The sequence below is a fragment of the Saccoglossus kowalevskii genome, chromosome 22 (assembly GCF_978046115.1).
Source record: "Saccoglossus kowalevskii chromosome 22, keSacKowa6.1, whole genome shotgun sequence".
Lineage (NCBI taxonomy): Eukaryota > Metazoa > Hemichordata > Enteropneusta > Harrimaniidae > Saccoglossus > Saccoglossus kowalevskii.
Window position 1 is genome coordinate 1,847,950 of NC_140662.1, and position 14,870 is coordinate 1,862,819.

The window sequence follows — 14,870 nt, forward strand, 5'->3', positions numbered from 1 at the left end:
CTGCTGTTAGTACAGACAATGATGACTGCTGTTAGTACATACAATGATGACTGCTGTTAGTACATACAATGATGACTGCTGTTAGTACATACAATGATGACTGCTGTTAGTACAGACAATGATGACTGCTGTTAGTACATACAATGATGACTGCTGTTAGTACATACAATGATGACTGCTGTTAGTACATACAATGATGACTGCTGTTAGTACATACAATGATGACTGCTGTTAGTACAGACAATGATGACTGCTGTTAGTACATACAATGATGACTGCTGTTAGTACATACAATGATGACTGCTGTTAGTACATACAATGATGACTGCTGTTAGTACAGACAATGATGACTGCTGTTAGTACAGACAATGATGACTGCTGTTAGTACAGACAATGATGACTGCTGTTAGTACAGACAATGATGACTGCTGTTAGTACATACAATGATGACTGCTGTTAGTACAGACAATGATGACTGCTGTTAGTACATACAATGGTGACTGCTGTTAGTACAGACAATGATGACTGCTGTTAGTACATACAATGATGACTGCTGTTAGTACATACAATGATGACTGCTGTTAGTACAGACAATGATGACTGCTGTTAGTACAGACAATGATGACTGCTGTTAGTACAGACAATGATGACTGCTGTTAGTACATACAATGATGACTGCTGTTAGTACATACAATGATGACTGCTGTTAGTACATACAATGATGACTGCTGTTAGTACATACAATGATGACTGCTGTCAGTACATACAATGATGACTGCTGTCAGTACATACAATGATGACTGCTGTCAGTACATACAATGATGACTGCTGTTAGTACATACAATGATGACTGCTGTTAGTACAGACAATGATGACTGCTGTTAGTACATACAATGATGACTGCTGTTAGTACAGACAATGATGACTGCTGTTAGTACATACAATGATGACTGCTGTTACATGTAGTACAGATAATGATACTACATTGTATGTATTTAAATCTGCCTTAGTGTTATTTATAAATCAATTAATTTTCCCTTGTATTAAAAATTCTCAATGTTTTTGTGAAATTGTATTAATCATTTTTAAACCATACATTTAATACATCTTTATAACAGTGCTCTTCTTGTTAAGAATGACAAATTCCAATTCGAGTGAAAACCTCCAAATTCTCTGATCCAATAATTGGCTAGAAGCACTATTGTAACATATATTGTAGTCAAATTATTAAATTTACTGACAGCTGTCTTCACTCATTCAGTCAGTATCAATGTCCAAATGTATAGTGTATCCACATCTTTATAAAACTTATAAATGGACAATATTAAGGTTTTTGGTGTTCTACCTAACACAATAACTATTTTTATTCACTGTGTTACTCACTGTTAGAAATGAACAGTCGTTCTGAGGGGCATGCAAACTGATGTCAAATGATTAAACTGAATAATGTGGTATTTCACTGTTTGCAGGTGTTGGTTAATACAATACTGTAACAGCATATAGTTTTATACATTGGATTAATATTTCTGACTTTAATCTTTGCATTCAGTCCTCAGCTCATAGGGGGGGGGGGTGCTTTTCAAATGCACCAGCCATTAAAACATTATTTTTAGCTTCATTGCTGTATTTTTTTTGAGTTTCATTTTGAAAGAAAACATTCACAATTAAATTATCAAAGCTTCGCTTCAGTTCTTTTTTTTAACACTTGATATTTGTTATAATTGGTTGAGTCCACCATAAGTAAGGAGGGGTGTTGTCTGTTTGGAGGGACTGACATGTCACCTACACAGTATTGAAATTTGGAGTTAGTTTTATGTGATGTGAATATAATAATGGTTTGTGTTAATGTTGGCTAGTAAATACACTGTTACTGTTTTAATGACTCTCAAAGCTCATTGCAATTGTTGTCGGTGAATATTTCTATTATTTTTCTAAATAATTCTTTAAACCCAAATTGTATTTCTCAAACATATATGGTAGCCTTCGAAAAGACCCCTGTAAAACTGAATGTATTGCACAATTTTATTTGGTTTTCTCATAAAGATCTTTTTATTTTCATGGTATTATCAGCCCGCAATTACATGTACAGCAAGTACATTTTACAAAAGTCACCTCACACCATCCTGTGTGCTTTATTCAGAAATTTGAGCTGAGCTATGATGGCCTGATTTAATATCATTATTTCAATATATTTAGATTTACAGTCAAAATGGTACACAAAGGTATGATACAGCTGTCATTAGTGTACTGTATATACCAGAATCTAACATTTACTGACACTTTTACAGAGATGAATTATGCAAGAACAAATTGAACGTCTGGGCACATACATAGTTTTTTTCCCAATAAAATAGTCAGACAATTACAAACATGTGCTTAGCAGATTTGGGCTTTTCATAAATGTTGCTGTGTATTGTGTATCATCAATGAGTTATTGGTGTTAATGCCTTACTGAAGATCCCGTATGAAGATAGACATTGGAAAATGTTAGTTAGGCTTTGGTATATGTCTACTTGTGATGCTTGAATCTGACTTGGGTAGATCCTGGTTGAAGATAGACATTGGAAAATGTTAGACTTGTGATGCTTGAATTTGATTTGGATAGGTCCAAGATGAAGATAGACATTGGAAAATGTTAGTTAGGCTTTGGTATGTGTCTACTTGTGATGCTTGAATCTGATTTGGGTTCATAGTTGTCAGTTGCATACATATATCATGAAAATAACATGATAAAATAAGCCATTACAATCCTCATGCATTGACTATATAATTACTTTTGATAGAATAATTTTAAGATAAAAACAGCTTGTTTCATGCATGTGTTTTTCAACACATGAAGTTTGATATAACGATTTCCCGAATTTCAGTTTGATATTTCGTGAAGAGATAGCCATTAGTAACAAGCTATTGGTCGCCCTCTGTAGTTGACATTTGAATATTAAGTTGTTAAAAAGATAGTAAGAGTGTTATCTCCATCTGCCTGAACCTTTCCAGTACAATCATGATAAGATCTATTATGTCAAGCATGTCTAAAGGCCTCACCATAATAATAATAATCACCATCAGTTCTCAAGTTTGAATGAGTCACTTGAGAACGGTGTGGAAAACTGTCACATATGTTTGCTGCTCAGCAACCACTTTCATGGTTATAACTTCATCACTGAATTTTGAAATGAGTCAGTGTGCTGCACTTAAATCTGTCACTATTGAATTGTATTAGTTCTTGTGTGTGTCATTTCTTATATTTTGTAATGTATGGATGTAGATAGCATAGGAATCTATGAATACCTTTTTACCATGGTTGCAATTGCTTTTTTTTCAAATCTGTATGTTTATAAAAAGTCTGTATTTTATTCCCTTTTATAGCGTGTGTTTCTTCTACATTCAATGGCAGTATCTTAGTTGACAACTTCCAATTATTTTCATGTTTTAAAGATAATCTTTACAGACTTATTTTTTCAATAGTGATATGAATATGATTTTTTACTTGGAATGGCTTTAGAATTTTTCCCTGTATCACTGCTTTATAGGATTGACTTGACCAAGATTTCTGTTTTTATAAAATAAAAACTTCATAAACCATAAATATGTATTCTCAATTATTTTTATAAAATTCCAATGTTATCACCAGCTTATTGCAAAGAATAACCACAATGTTTTCAGACAAGGTTTTTTTCCCCTTGGAAATGTGGATAAATTTAGTTGGCATGAATATTTTTCCAATAGAAAAAGCTATCTAGCAGATGCAGTTTCTAAAAATAATCAGTTTTTAACACATTATTAATATTCATAAATATAATGGATTCATAAGTAATCTGACGCCAATGCTAAAATTTGCTTTGGGACATTTGTCACTGATCATTACATTTTCCAATCAGTAGAGGCTGTTTAATTTTAAGGTTGTCAAAATGAGAAGTTATAAAAGCCTATGGCTGATAGAATAGAGACAGTTCTAGCGGCAGTGAACAGCACCTGAGATCTGCTTCCTGTGTAATTAATTGCAGCACAGCATCCATGACTTTTACATATTAAATGTGCTGATGTATAAAAAATTATTTAGTCTGTACATGTGATGCTACAATCATTACAATTCCATGGCAACGCTTTCATGAGAGCACATAATTTTTCTCATTTGCATATTAATGATGCAAATACTGAATCGCTAGCAATGCAATGTGAGGAGTGTAGAACCAATCACACAGCGCAATGTAAGACAATATAAGGCCACAGGCATTCTTTACTTTTACTTGAGAGAAGAGACAACTCGGCTAAGCTTTACATTTTTCCTTTTACTCCGTCTTCTTGATTTCAAAGATTTGACTTTGTCTCACGATGCCAGACTTGGAAAAACAGGTAACATTGATTCTTTGCAAACCATATGGTAGGAATGCACTATTGATATAATATTTACAAAATAATCATATTCAAATTTCTATATTTATAAAAGCATTTAATATTTCATAGTGGTATATTTATTAAAATTTAATCTACTAATTGCTTTTTTAAATGTATTTAATATTGCAGGGACTTATTTTTTGAAATTTGATATACGACTCAGTTGCAAGGATGCAAACTATCATTTACTAAAGTAATTTTGATAAATGAATTGGTTACAGGAATGCTAACTATCATTTACTAAAATCATTTTGATGAATGAATTAGTTACAGGAATGTTAACTATCATTTACTAAAATCATTTTGATGAATGAATTGGTTACAGGAATGCAAACTATCATTTACTAAAATCATGTTGATGAATGATTTGGTTACAGGAATGTTAACTATCATTTACTAAAATCATGTTGATGAATGAATTGGTTACAGGAATGTTAACTATCATTTACTAAAATCATTTTGATGAATGAATTGGTTACAGGAATGTTAACTATCATTTACTAAAATCATTTTGATGAATGAATTGGTTACAGGAATGTTAACTATCATTTACTAAAATCATTTTGATGAATGAATTGGTTACAGGAATGCTTACTATCATTTACTAAAATCATTTTGATTTATAACTTAGTCACCGGGATGCTAACTATAATTTACTAAACTGATTAAATGCCGATGTCATGAGATGTCGTTAGTTCTTGTTCTCAGTTTGGAGTGATGCTTGATTAGACCTGTCATCAATTATAGATGAGATATCACCTGCATGTACGTGTTGATAATTATTTCTTAATAACAGTGGAATTTTAACGTCATCGTGGGCATTTACTTTTCTACTGGTCATATTTGTGAGTTAACAAAGAGACATCATGTCCTCCGTTCATATGACTTCAGACATGCAGGATGGGTTTGAACCAAACCAAGTGGGTTATATTCTCATATCTTTGCTGGTCTCTTTAAAAAAAGGAAATTTCCTCCATCGTTTGCTTGATTGCTTTCACTTCTTTGTGTGCCTATAATTATTTTCTCCATTATGTCTGTGCTACTTCATCATTTTATGCTTCCTCTGAACTGCTGTATAATTTAGCGCATATATCGGTTCTCTAAAATCTTCTCTAATGACATTCTAAGCCTATTTCAGATTTGAAATCCTGTTGGCTTTTTGTAATGGATGAGGGTTATGGTGTTGGGTGTGGGTTAATTGTAGGTCTACCTGTGTCGTCATACATAATAGCACTATGCAGTACTACAGTCAGACTTTTTTTATCATTCCTTATTAAATAGCATTTTAAATTTTTTTTTCTGTAAAAACGATATATTTTCATTTCATTGGCTGACGTTTCATATGGTCATAGTTACTGTGCTCTCATTTACGAGCATGATAAATTGAAACAGTATATTTATTGTTTTTTAGCTAAAAATTGATCTTACTGGAGTTTTATTGAAGTAGGAACATTTCATCTGAGAATTTCAATTACTTTCTGTATTTAAACATTTATAAATCTGTATTTTTCTAATATACAAGTACCATTAATACCAATTTTGTTGTTTTGATGAAGGAATTTATTTTGATCTATAGCAGCAGAGTTCAGTATACAGCATTTCATTCTTTGTGTTATACATGTTGTCTGCTGTGATAAATAGCCCAGCACCCATGCAATTACCTTTGTCTAAATTGATACTTGTACTCAATATTGTTTTTTCTTCATTCCTTATGACCTGAGAGACTGCTTGCTGTTTTTTTACCATTTATTGATGCATTGTGGCTATAACTCTTTTTCTGTCAGAAAAATTGTTGTCCTAAGTAGCTATTCAAAATAGCTTTTTGTTTCTGTCAATAGCTCTTTATCAGTTGAGAACAGTTGGTAATACCTATAACACAATATTCACACTAGAATATTTGTCAACTGTAAATTATAGTCCCATATTTTCTATTACCGATAATAAAACACAATTTGAGGTGTGCTTCCAGTTACATGTACCCAGTAGATGTGCTTTTCAGGGTTTCCTTAAAAGGTGGCTACAGGCTAATTAATTAATCATCTACTTTTGTCCATTAATAATGTCTCATTAACCTCTTTCTGAATAAAGTGTGTGATAGATTAAAGTTTAGCTGCCTAGTGTCATGGTTGGGCCTTCTGATCCAAATATTAAGGAAATCTCTGACTAGTGCATGTATTGCAGATTGTTTGAAGAATATACGAGAAAATGCTTGTATTGTAGATTAATGGGAGAGTATATAAGACAATGTTTCTATCGTCGATATTGTACTATTTTACTTACTTGTGCTTATTTAATTTATTGACAGGAACTTGTTGGCAGCAACCCATCTCAACGTAACTGGCGAGGAATCATTATAGCTTTACTAGTTATAGTTATCATCTGTTCATGTGTTGCAGTTGCTGTAAAACTATCTGCTCCAGGTAACGTTCACTTACTCTTAAAGTAATAAATATATACTGACCTAGTACTTTGTCAGATTAAACATGTGAATCAGCATTATATATCCCATAATAGTAGCCTAAATTTACTGTGTTGGTCTTTGGGTCAAATCTTGTATCTGAGCATACATTGCATATCATCATATTGGCAATTCTGAGACTGTATTTAGACTAATTTCGTAAAAATTGATGTTTGAAAAAAGTCTTATAGTATTAATTATAGTATTAAATGACTTTAGCTGCATAATGTATGTATCCATGTACTATTGATACTATAAGACTATATAAATGCTGTGTTTTCTCTAATAGATGTATACAATAACCAACACATTGTATACTGTATCATTACAATATGATTTATTTTGGATATAGACAAATCTCTGTAATTTATGTATGGCACTTTTACCTCTACATGTAACAGAGCAAATACAGTGATCTTTTAAAATGACCTTTTACGAATGATATCTGACATTTTGAACTAAGTTCAATCTCAGAACAATACTAGAATTACTATCTATAACAAATCGTCCAGCATCGTTTTTAACAATGCAGAAATACTTGCAACCATTGGAATGGAGAACAAGCACATTTTGCTATTTTCCCAAGACATTTTGGAAAACTCGTATCATATTCTATATGCTAATGAAGGAACCCATAACAATGGAAGTATAACGATGACGACATGTAATAATTTGGTCTAAACATCCTTAAATGAAAATCTGTCTCAAATGAAGTTCAATAATTGTCTTATTACTCTGATTCAGGCTGGGTAATTATTATTATCTGAATTTCATTTTGTAAATCTGCTCATGAAAACTATAAAATGACTGTTTTTGCCTTAATTAAGTCATTTTTAAGGTTTCATTACTTATTCCAGCAGTAATCAGGTGGATATATGTAATTGTATTTTTTTTGTTCTCTCTATATAGCATGTCCATCTTTTTGTTTTCACTGTCTAGCGTACTGTCTCCATCTACAAAGTATTCCCAGAATGCACTGCCCCAAATTATAACACAGTGTCACACAAGTTTAATTATTCTAATATGTAATCAAACTATTAACACAATGCATCCTGGGATGTCTTAACTTTTGGTTGTGTGTGTGTTTGTTTGTTGTTTTTTGTCTCATAATTTCACCTATGTAGATCTGTTCTGTTTCTCTTTTATATCGTCCCTTTTAACATCATTTTCAATTAAAAAAAAATATTTTTTGTAATTAAGCTTAAAGCTATTATTACTATTGCTTATTTAGTATTTGCACCTGTTGGACAAATGTAATTTATTTCTTTAAATTAGGGATAGCCTTGATATGATTATCTAATTTTATTAACAGTAAAATCAAATTACTCACTAAAGTGTTGTAGTTAATACAGTCATGTTTAATAAACATAGATGCACCAAATTTCGTATCAAAATCCATTATTTTTTCAGTAATAAACTCTTATGTAATAATAACATTATTGCTTTTTAAACTAACAGTGTAGCTGGTTTTTATTTTTGCTTATTTCAATGATAGCCAGACATGCTAAATTAAAAACTCAGTGAATAATTTAACAGCTTTTTGTTCCCTTTGCAAGCCAGTAAAATCTGATAAAATTAACCCAGTGTATATTTCTTCTATATTTATGAAAAAAATTACCATACAGGTAGGAAGTAGATATACTGAGAAAGTATGTCTTAGTCTAACATTAAATATTACACAGAAGCCTTTGAGTTAAGTGGTCTATTTCAAGTGTATCATGTTACCCTGCTTAGTGTTCATTGACAATCTAGCAAAGATAGTTGTAATGCTGAAATAGCTCAGTAATGTATAAGATACAGCCCCAAGCACATAATGCCTATAATAAAGATTCGCTTCCTATATCTTGATAGAAGAGTTGATCTCCATTCTCGTAAATGAAATGGCTAACGGCAAGATTATATTGCTGATTACAATACTTACATATACTGTCTAAAACTACAAATGCTCCGAGTTTTGTCAGTACATCGGTGTACATTATGTGGGATTCACTAGTGCATGTACATTTTAAATTATTTATACACTTTAATATTTATAAATCAAAACTTTAATTGTGAACCACTTACAATAGCGTCATAAGATCTTGTGTAAACTTTTCACAGAATGAAGATAATACAAGCATAGCCTCATTCACAGAATGGAGGGTTGTACAGGCCTAGCCCCATTCACAGAATGGAGAGTCGTACAGGCCTAGCCCATTCACATAATGGAGGGTTGTACAGGCCTAGCCCCATTCACAGAATGGAGGGTGGTACAGGCCTAGCCCCATTCACATAATGGAGGGTTGTACAGGCCTAGCCCATTCACAGAATGGAGGGTGGTACAGGCCTAGCCCATTCACATAATGGAGGGTTGTACAGGCCTAGCCCAATTCACAGAATGGGGGGTTGTGCAGGCCTAGCCTATTCACAGAATGGAGGGTGGTGCAGGCCTGGCATATTCACAGAAAGGACGGGGTAAAGAAGGATGTGGGCTGACCAATGTATGACAATTCCAGCTCTCCTCTTACCACTTAGAGATGTCCTTTAATGGCAATATCTTCTCTCCTTACTATGGATAATGCATCAATTCTCTAAATGATTAAAAGTGCAGTGATTCCAGTCTGTTGTTTCTAATTGTTACAGCTTTGTCAATATATTACTGGCAAACATCTTCTATTTGTCATTTCTACTTTAAAGATGTGAATAGGGTCTCACTGGATGTTTGGACAAAATCATGGAACTCTTATAAAATTGGACTAAATGACCTAATTTGCATTTTAGCAAATATTTTACAAAATTAATAAATCAATGAAGAAAGCACAGAAATATTTGAGATATTTTCAATGTGAATAACTATCAACCAGTTTTTACTGAATAGTAATATTTTTATTATAATAGATTGAATATCTATTTAAATTTAATAGAGAAAATATGTTAATTAGATATTGGTATGCAAATTAGTCTATGTCTCTGTTTTAATTATGTCTTTAAAAGAATTAATCTACAGAACTGTTTACCTAATTGACTTCAATTTTGGAACTGTAAACATCTCATAACTCTCTTCAAATCAGCCCTCGAATTTGACTCTTTTGTTTATAATTGTTTTAATTTTATGACTTTCACTTAAAATAATTGAAACATGTTCTCACAGGATCAGTATTTATTCATTGTTTAGAAAATTCTGTTAACACACACTAATTCATGCATTTATACATGAATTCATTTTCCAACAAGTTGATTTAAATTATCGTATGTGATCATGTGATCTTTTCATGGAATCACAAGAAAAAATGAGATGAGGCCTGTACCACCCTCTTTTCTACTGTTTTGTGAATGATACAGCAATATAGCTATTGTTTTCTGTGGCAACACTTTGTATAGCTATTATGTTTGTAAAACTGTGCAATATTGCCGTTTCATTTTTTCTTGTGGTCAGAGTAAATATTTGAACTAAGAGATTTTATAAACTATTCAATAAAGTAAAATTTGAGGAATATTTTGCCTTCAAATCTAATTTTAGAAAAACTCACAAAGGTGTATCCTTAAATTTAAAAAGAGAGCCAAACACTAAAAATGAATTTGCAGTTTAAAAATGTAATTTGTAAACAGTGTTTTATGCATTGTAGTGAGAAATACACACACATATAAATGTAATTTGTAAACAGTGTTTTATGCATTGTAGTGAGAAATACACACACATATAAATCCCTAATGAGGTTCATGAAGTTCATTAGCTGTAAGATTTGTGACATATAATTTTCAATATATTTGTAAATAAGTAACTGTCGATGTTATGAGCCTAATTTCCTATCACAGAGACATGGCAGTACTCTAATCTTTAAAAGTATCAGCAATGAATGACATTATCCTTGGCAAGTTGTACCCTGACAATTGAACATTCTTATCTTAATATCCTCAATCAAGCTAAGGCCATGTACCCACAATGCAAAGTGTGACGTGAGAGTAGACAAGTCCTGTCGACAAATACTAATAATGATATATAAGTAGGAAAACAAATATATTCATTACTTGGAATGGCTGTGAATCAGTATTTAAACAATGTGTATCTTCTTACCAGCATCATGGAGGGGAAATTCTTAAAATTGTTATTTTGACTAGTTATATCTTATGGTATTGAGCAGTGAGCTTGCACTGCAGTTACACTATAGATGACAATGGTCAGTGTGAAGATTTGACATCCATGATATCAGTGTGGAGATTTGACATCCATGATATCAGTGTGAAGATTTGACATCCATGATATTAGTGTGAAGATTTGACATCCATGATATCAGTGTGAAGATTTGACATCCATGATATCAGTGTGAAGATTTGACATCCATGATATCAGTGTGGAGATTGACATCCATGATATCAGTGTGGAGATTGACATCCATGATATCAGTGTAGTGATTTGACATCCATGATATCAGTGTAGTGATTTGACATCCATGATATCAGTGTGAAGATTTGACATCCATGATATCAGTGTGAAGATTTGACATCCATGATATCAGTGTGAAGATTTGACATCCATGATATCAGTGTGGAGATTGACATCCATGATATCAGTGTAGTGATTTGACATCCATGATATCAGTGTGAAGATTTGACATCCATGATATCAGTGTGGAGATTTGACATCCATGATATCAGTGTGAAGATTTGACATCCATGATATCAGTGTGAAGATTTGACATCCATGATATCAGTGTGAAGATTTGACATCCATGATATCAGTGTGAAGATTTGACATCCATGATATCAGTGTGGAGATTGACATCCATGATATCAGTGTGGAGATTGACATCCATGATATCAGTGTAGTGATTTGACATCCATGATATCAGTGTAGTGATTTGACATCCATGATATCAGTGTAGTGATTTGACATCCATGATATCAGTGTGAAGATTTGACATCCATGATATCAGTGTGAAGATTTGACATCCATGATATCAGTGTGAAGATTTGACTTCCATGATATCAGTGTGGAGATTGACATCCATGATATCAGTGTGAAGATTTGACATCCATGATATCAGTGTGGAGATTTGACATCCATGGTATCAGTGTGAAGATTTGACATCCATGACATATCAGTGTGGAAATTTGACATCCATGATATCAGTGTGGAGATTTGACATCCATGATATCAGTGTGGAGATTTGACATCCATGATATCAGTGTGGAGATTTGACATCAATGAAATCAGTGTTGAGATTTGACGTCCATGAAACCAGTGTTTTTTTGACATTCATGAAATCAAGGTGGAAATTTAACATCTATAAAATCATTGTGGTGATTTGATGTCCGTTAAATCAGTGTTGTGGTTTGACATCCATGAAATCAGTGTGATTTGATGTCAATGAAATCAGTGTGGTGATTTGATGTCAATGAAATCTGTGTGGTGATTTGATGTCAATGAAATCAGTGTGATTTGATGTCAATGAAATCAGTGTGGTGATTTGATGTCCGTGAAATCAGTGTAGTGATTTGATGTCTGTGAAATCAGTGTGGTGATTGGCATCCATGAAATCAGTGTGATTTGATGTCAATGAAATCAGTGTGGTGAGTTGACATCAATGCAAACAGTGTGGTGATTTGATGTCAATGAAATCAGTGTGATTTGATATCTATGAAATCATTCAGGTGATTTGACATACATGAAATCAGTAAGGAGATTAGATATCCAAGAAACCATTGGGGTGATTTGAAATCCATGAAATCAGTGTGAGTTAACGTCAGTGCAATCAGTGGGTGATTTTACATCCATGAAATCAGTGTGGTGATTTGATATCCATGATTTGACATCTATGGAATCAGTGTTGTACATCCATGAAGTCAATGGTGTGATTTGACGTCAGTGCAATCAATGTGGAGATTTTACTTAATTACCATGTGATATACATCAGTATACTCTAGCAGCTTATGCATGTTTCATTTGATCTTGTTGAGTGTTTTTTAAAAGGCTCAGATGATATACTCCAAAATTGTCAGGCCTCATTCAGCTACATATTACATATGCTTAAATGTTTGTATTGCTTAATATATTAAGTAATGATAATAAATACACCCAGAGGTTTACCCATAATGCAATATAAATTTTAATGAAAACACTGTAAATTGGTTGTATGCACATGTTTTCGTCAGAATAACAATTCTCTTTATTGGCTTATCCATTTTTTATTTTTGTTAGTTGTAATATATTAATTAATTAATCTGTGTGTACAACAAATGCATTAACATAATATAGATCAGGATTCCCCTCCCTATCTTCAATATCCTAGCTCTTTCTTCTCTTACATCTTATCTCCGTAGTATAATTCTTAAAAATATTTTTTTTCACCAATTAACTCCAAAAGATGGAGTAATTTCAATTAATGCCTGAATATTTTTTTTCCCCAAATCTCTCATGTTCCAATTTTTCACCACACGTTCTTACGCTGCCATATTTTTTTCTTTGTGAGTAAGTAGAGTTTTAATATACATCTTAAACTCTCTCTTATCATATGTTATTATTGTATGTAATCAAAATCTTAATAATTTTTCAATTCAAAGATTACTGGAACTGTATGCTGACTCAACATGTTTTGGCATACTTTTCTATACTTCTCTGTTGTGGTATTCTATCTGTCATGGTAATTCAGAGAAGATAGTTTATCATATGCTACTTCATTATTTTTTGTCATGTGACCAATGTGCATGTCATTGTTGTGTATATTGATTGTTTCTATGGTAACTGCATGCATGTATATGTCCTGTATACTGACACAACTGTACCACGTTCTTCAACAGGCAACAGTTCCTCTTCAAACTCTCCTATATAGCTTCTGCATGGACAAGGCCATTTCAAAGTTAATCAAAGAATGTGTAATCATTAAACCCCCAGATTATAATTCTTACACAACTATCAAGTTTCGTAAAATAGAAATGGCAGATTTTTAATCTTAACTTTAATTAAATAAGTTTGATTAATTGTATGTAATAAACATACTGGGTATACATATTGTTTTTCCTCACTGTATCTATGGCTCATAAGGTGATGGTCTTAATAGCAGATTGAGGAGTAAGTGATCACAATATAACATGTTGTTTGACTGCTGCTAATTGTAACACTTTCCTGTGATGATTGCAAAACCTGTGTTTAATTTTTTTTCCATCATGGGTTATGTCTATTTACCAGCATGAAGAGTGCTATACTTATTTACTAACATTGTGATTTTTGTTTTCTCTTTTTCCTCGTTTTCCCTTCCATCTGTCTGCTTTCTGTGGTATTCTTTCTTTCCTGGTTTTTGGTTCTACTTCCACAGCTTTAGACTTTCAATCATTGGAGAAGTTTACATTTGAAGATGTTTTTGACCCGGAGCTGAAGCCAAGATTAGTGGAAGGACAGTGGGTGGGTAAGTAAACATGTCACATTCTGTTTCTTATAGTGCTAGCTTGGTGTATATATATATCTTCACATATTGTCTACTCTATTTGCTATGGTTCTGCCTTTGTATATATCTACATATACATTTATTGTATACATTGTATTTTAACAAATATTATTCACAATTGTTTTGAGAAGATTATGTACTGTAAGATAACATGTAATTCCCTTTTCAACAGATGACTTTTTTGTGTACCGAGATGAAAAAGGAGACCTATTGCAATTAAACTGTGGGACGAATGTTACCGACATATTGCTAACTAATAGGTCACTGGTAAGTTGATTCTAAGACCTAAATACCCATAATAACATGTCAATTTCTAAAGTGAAGAGTGACATTCAAACATTTCTCAGTTTGACATGTCAAATTCTTAAGTGAGGAGTGACATTCAAACATTTCTCAGTTTGTCATGTAAAATGCTAAAGTGAGGAGTGACATTCAAATCATTCACAGATTGACATGTCAAATTCTAAAGTGAGGAGTGACATTCAAATCATTCACAGATTGACATGTCAAATGCTAAAGTGAGGAGTGACATTCAAATCATTCACAGATTGACATGTCAAATGCTAAAGTGAGGAGTGACATTCAAATCATTCACA

At 32.6% G+C, this 14,870-nt stretch overlaps 1 protein-coding gene across 1 annotated transcript in view; it reads left to right on the forward strand.

Moving 5' to 3' along the window:
- The window catches only part of LOC102810291 (A-type potassium channel modulatory protein DPP6-like), a 149,221-nt gene that overhangs the window by 80,478 nt on the left and 53,873 nt on the right, over window positions 1-14,870 (forward strand). Inside the window, exons 3-5 of the mRNA XM_085496111.1 lie at window positions 6,701-6,815; window positions 14,146-14,235; window positions 14,447-14,541. Coding sequence (XP_085352237.1) covers window positions 6,701-6,815; window positions 14,146-14,235; window positions 14,447-14,541 — 300 coding nt within the window. The remainder of the gene's footprint in view (window positions 1-6,700; window positions 6,816-14,145; window positions 14,236-14,446; window positions 14,542-14,870) is intronic.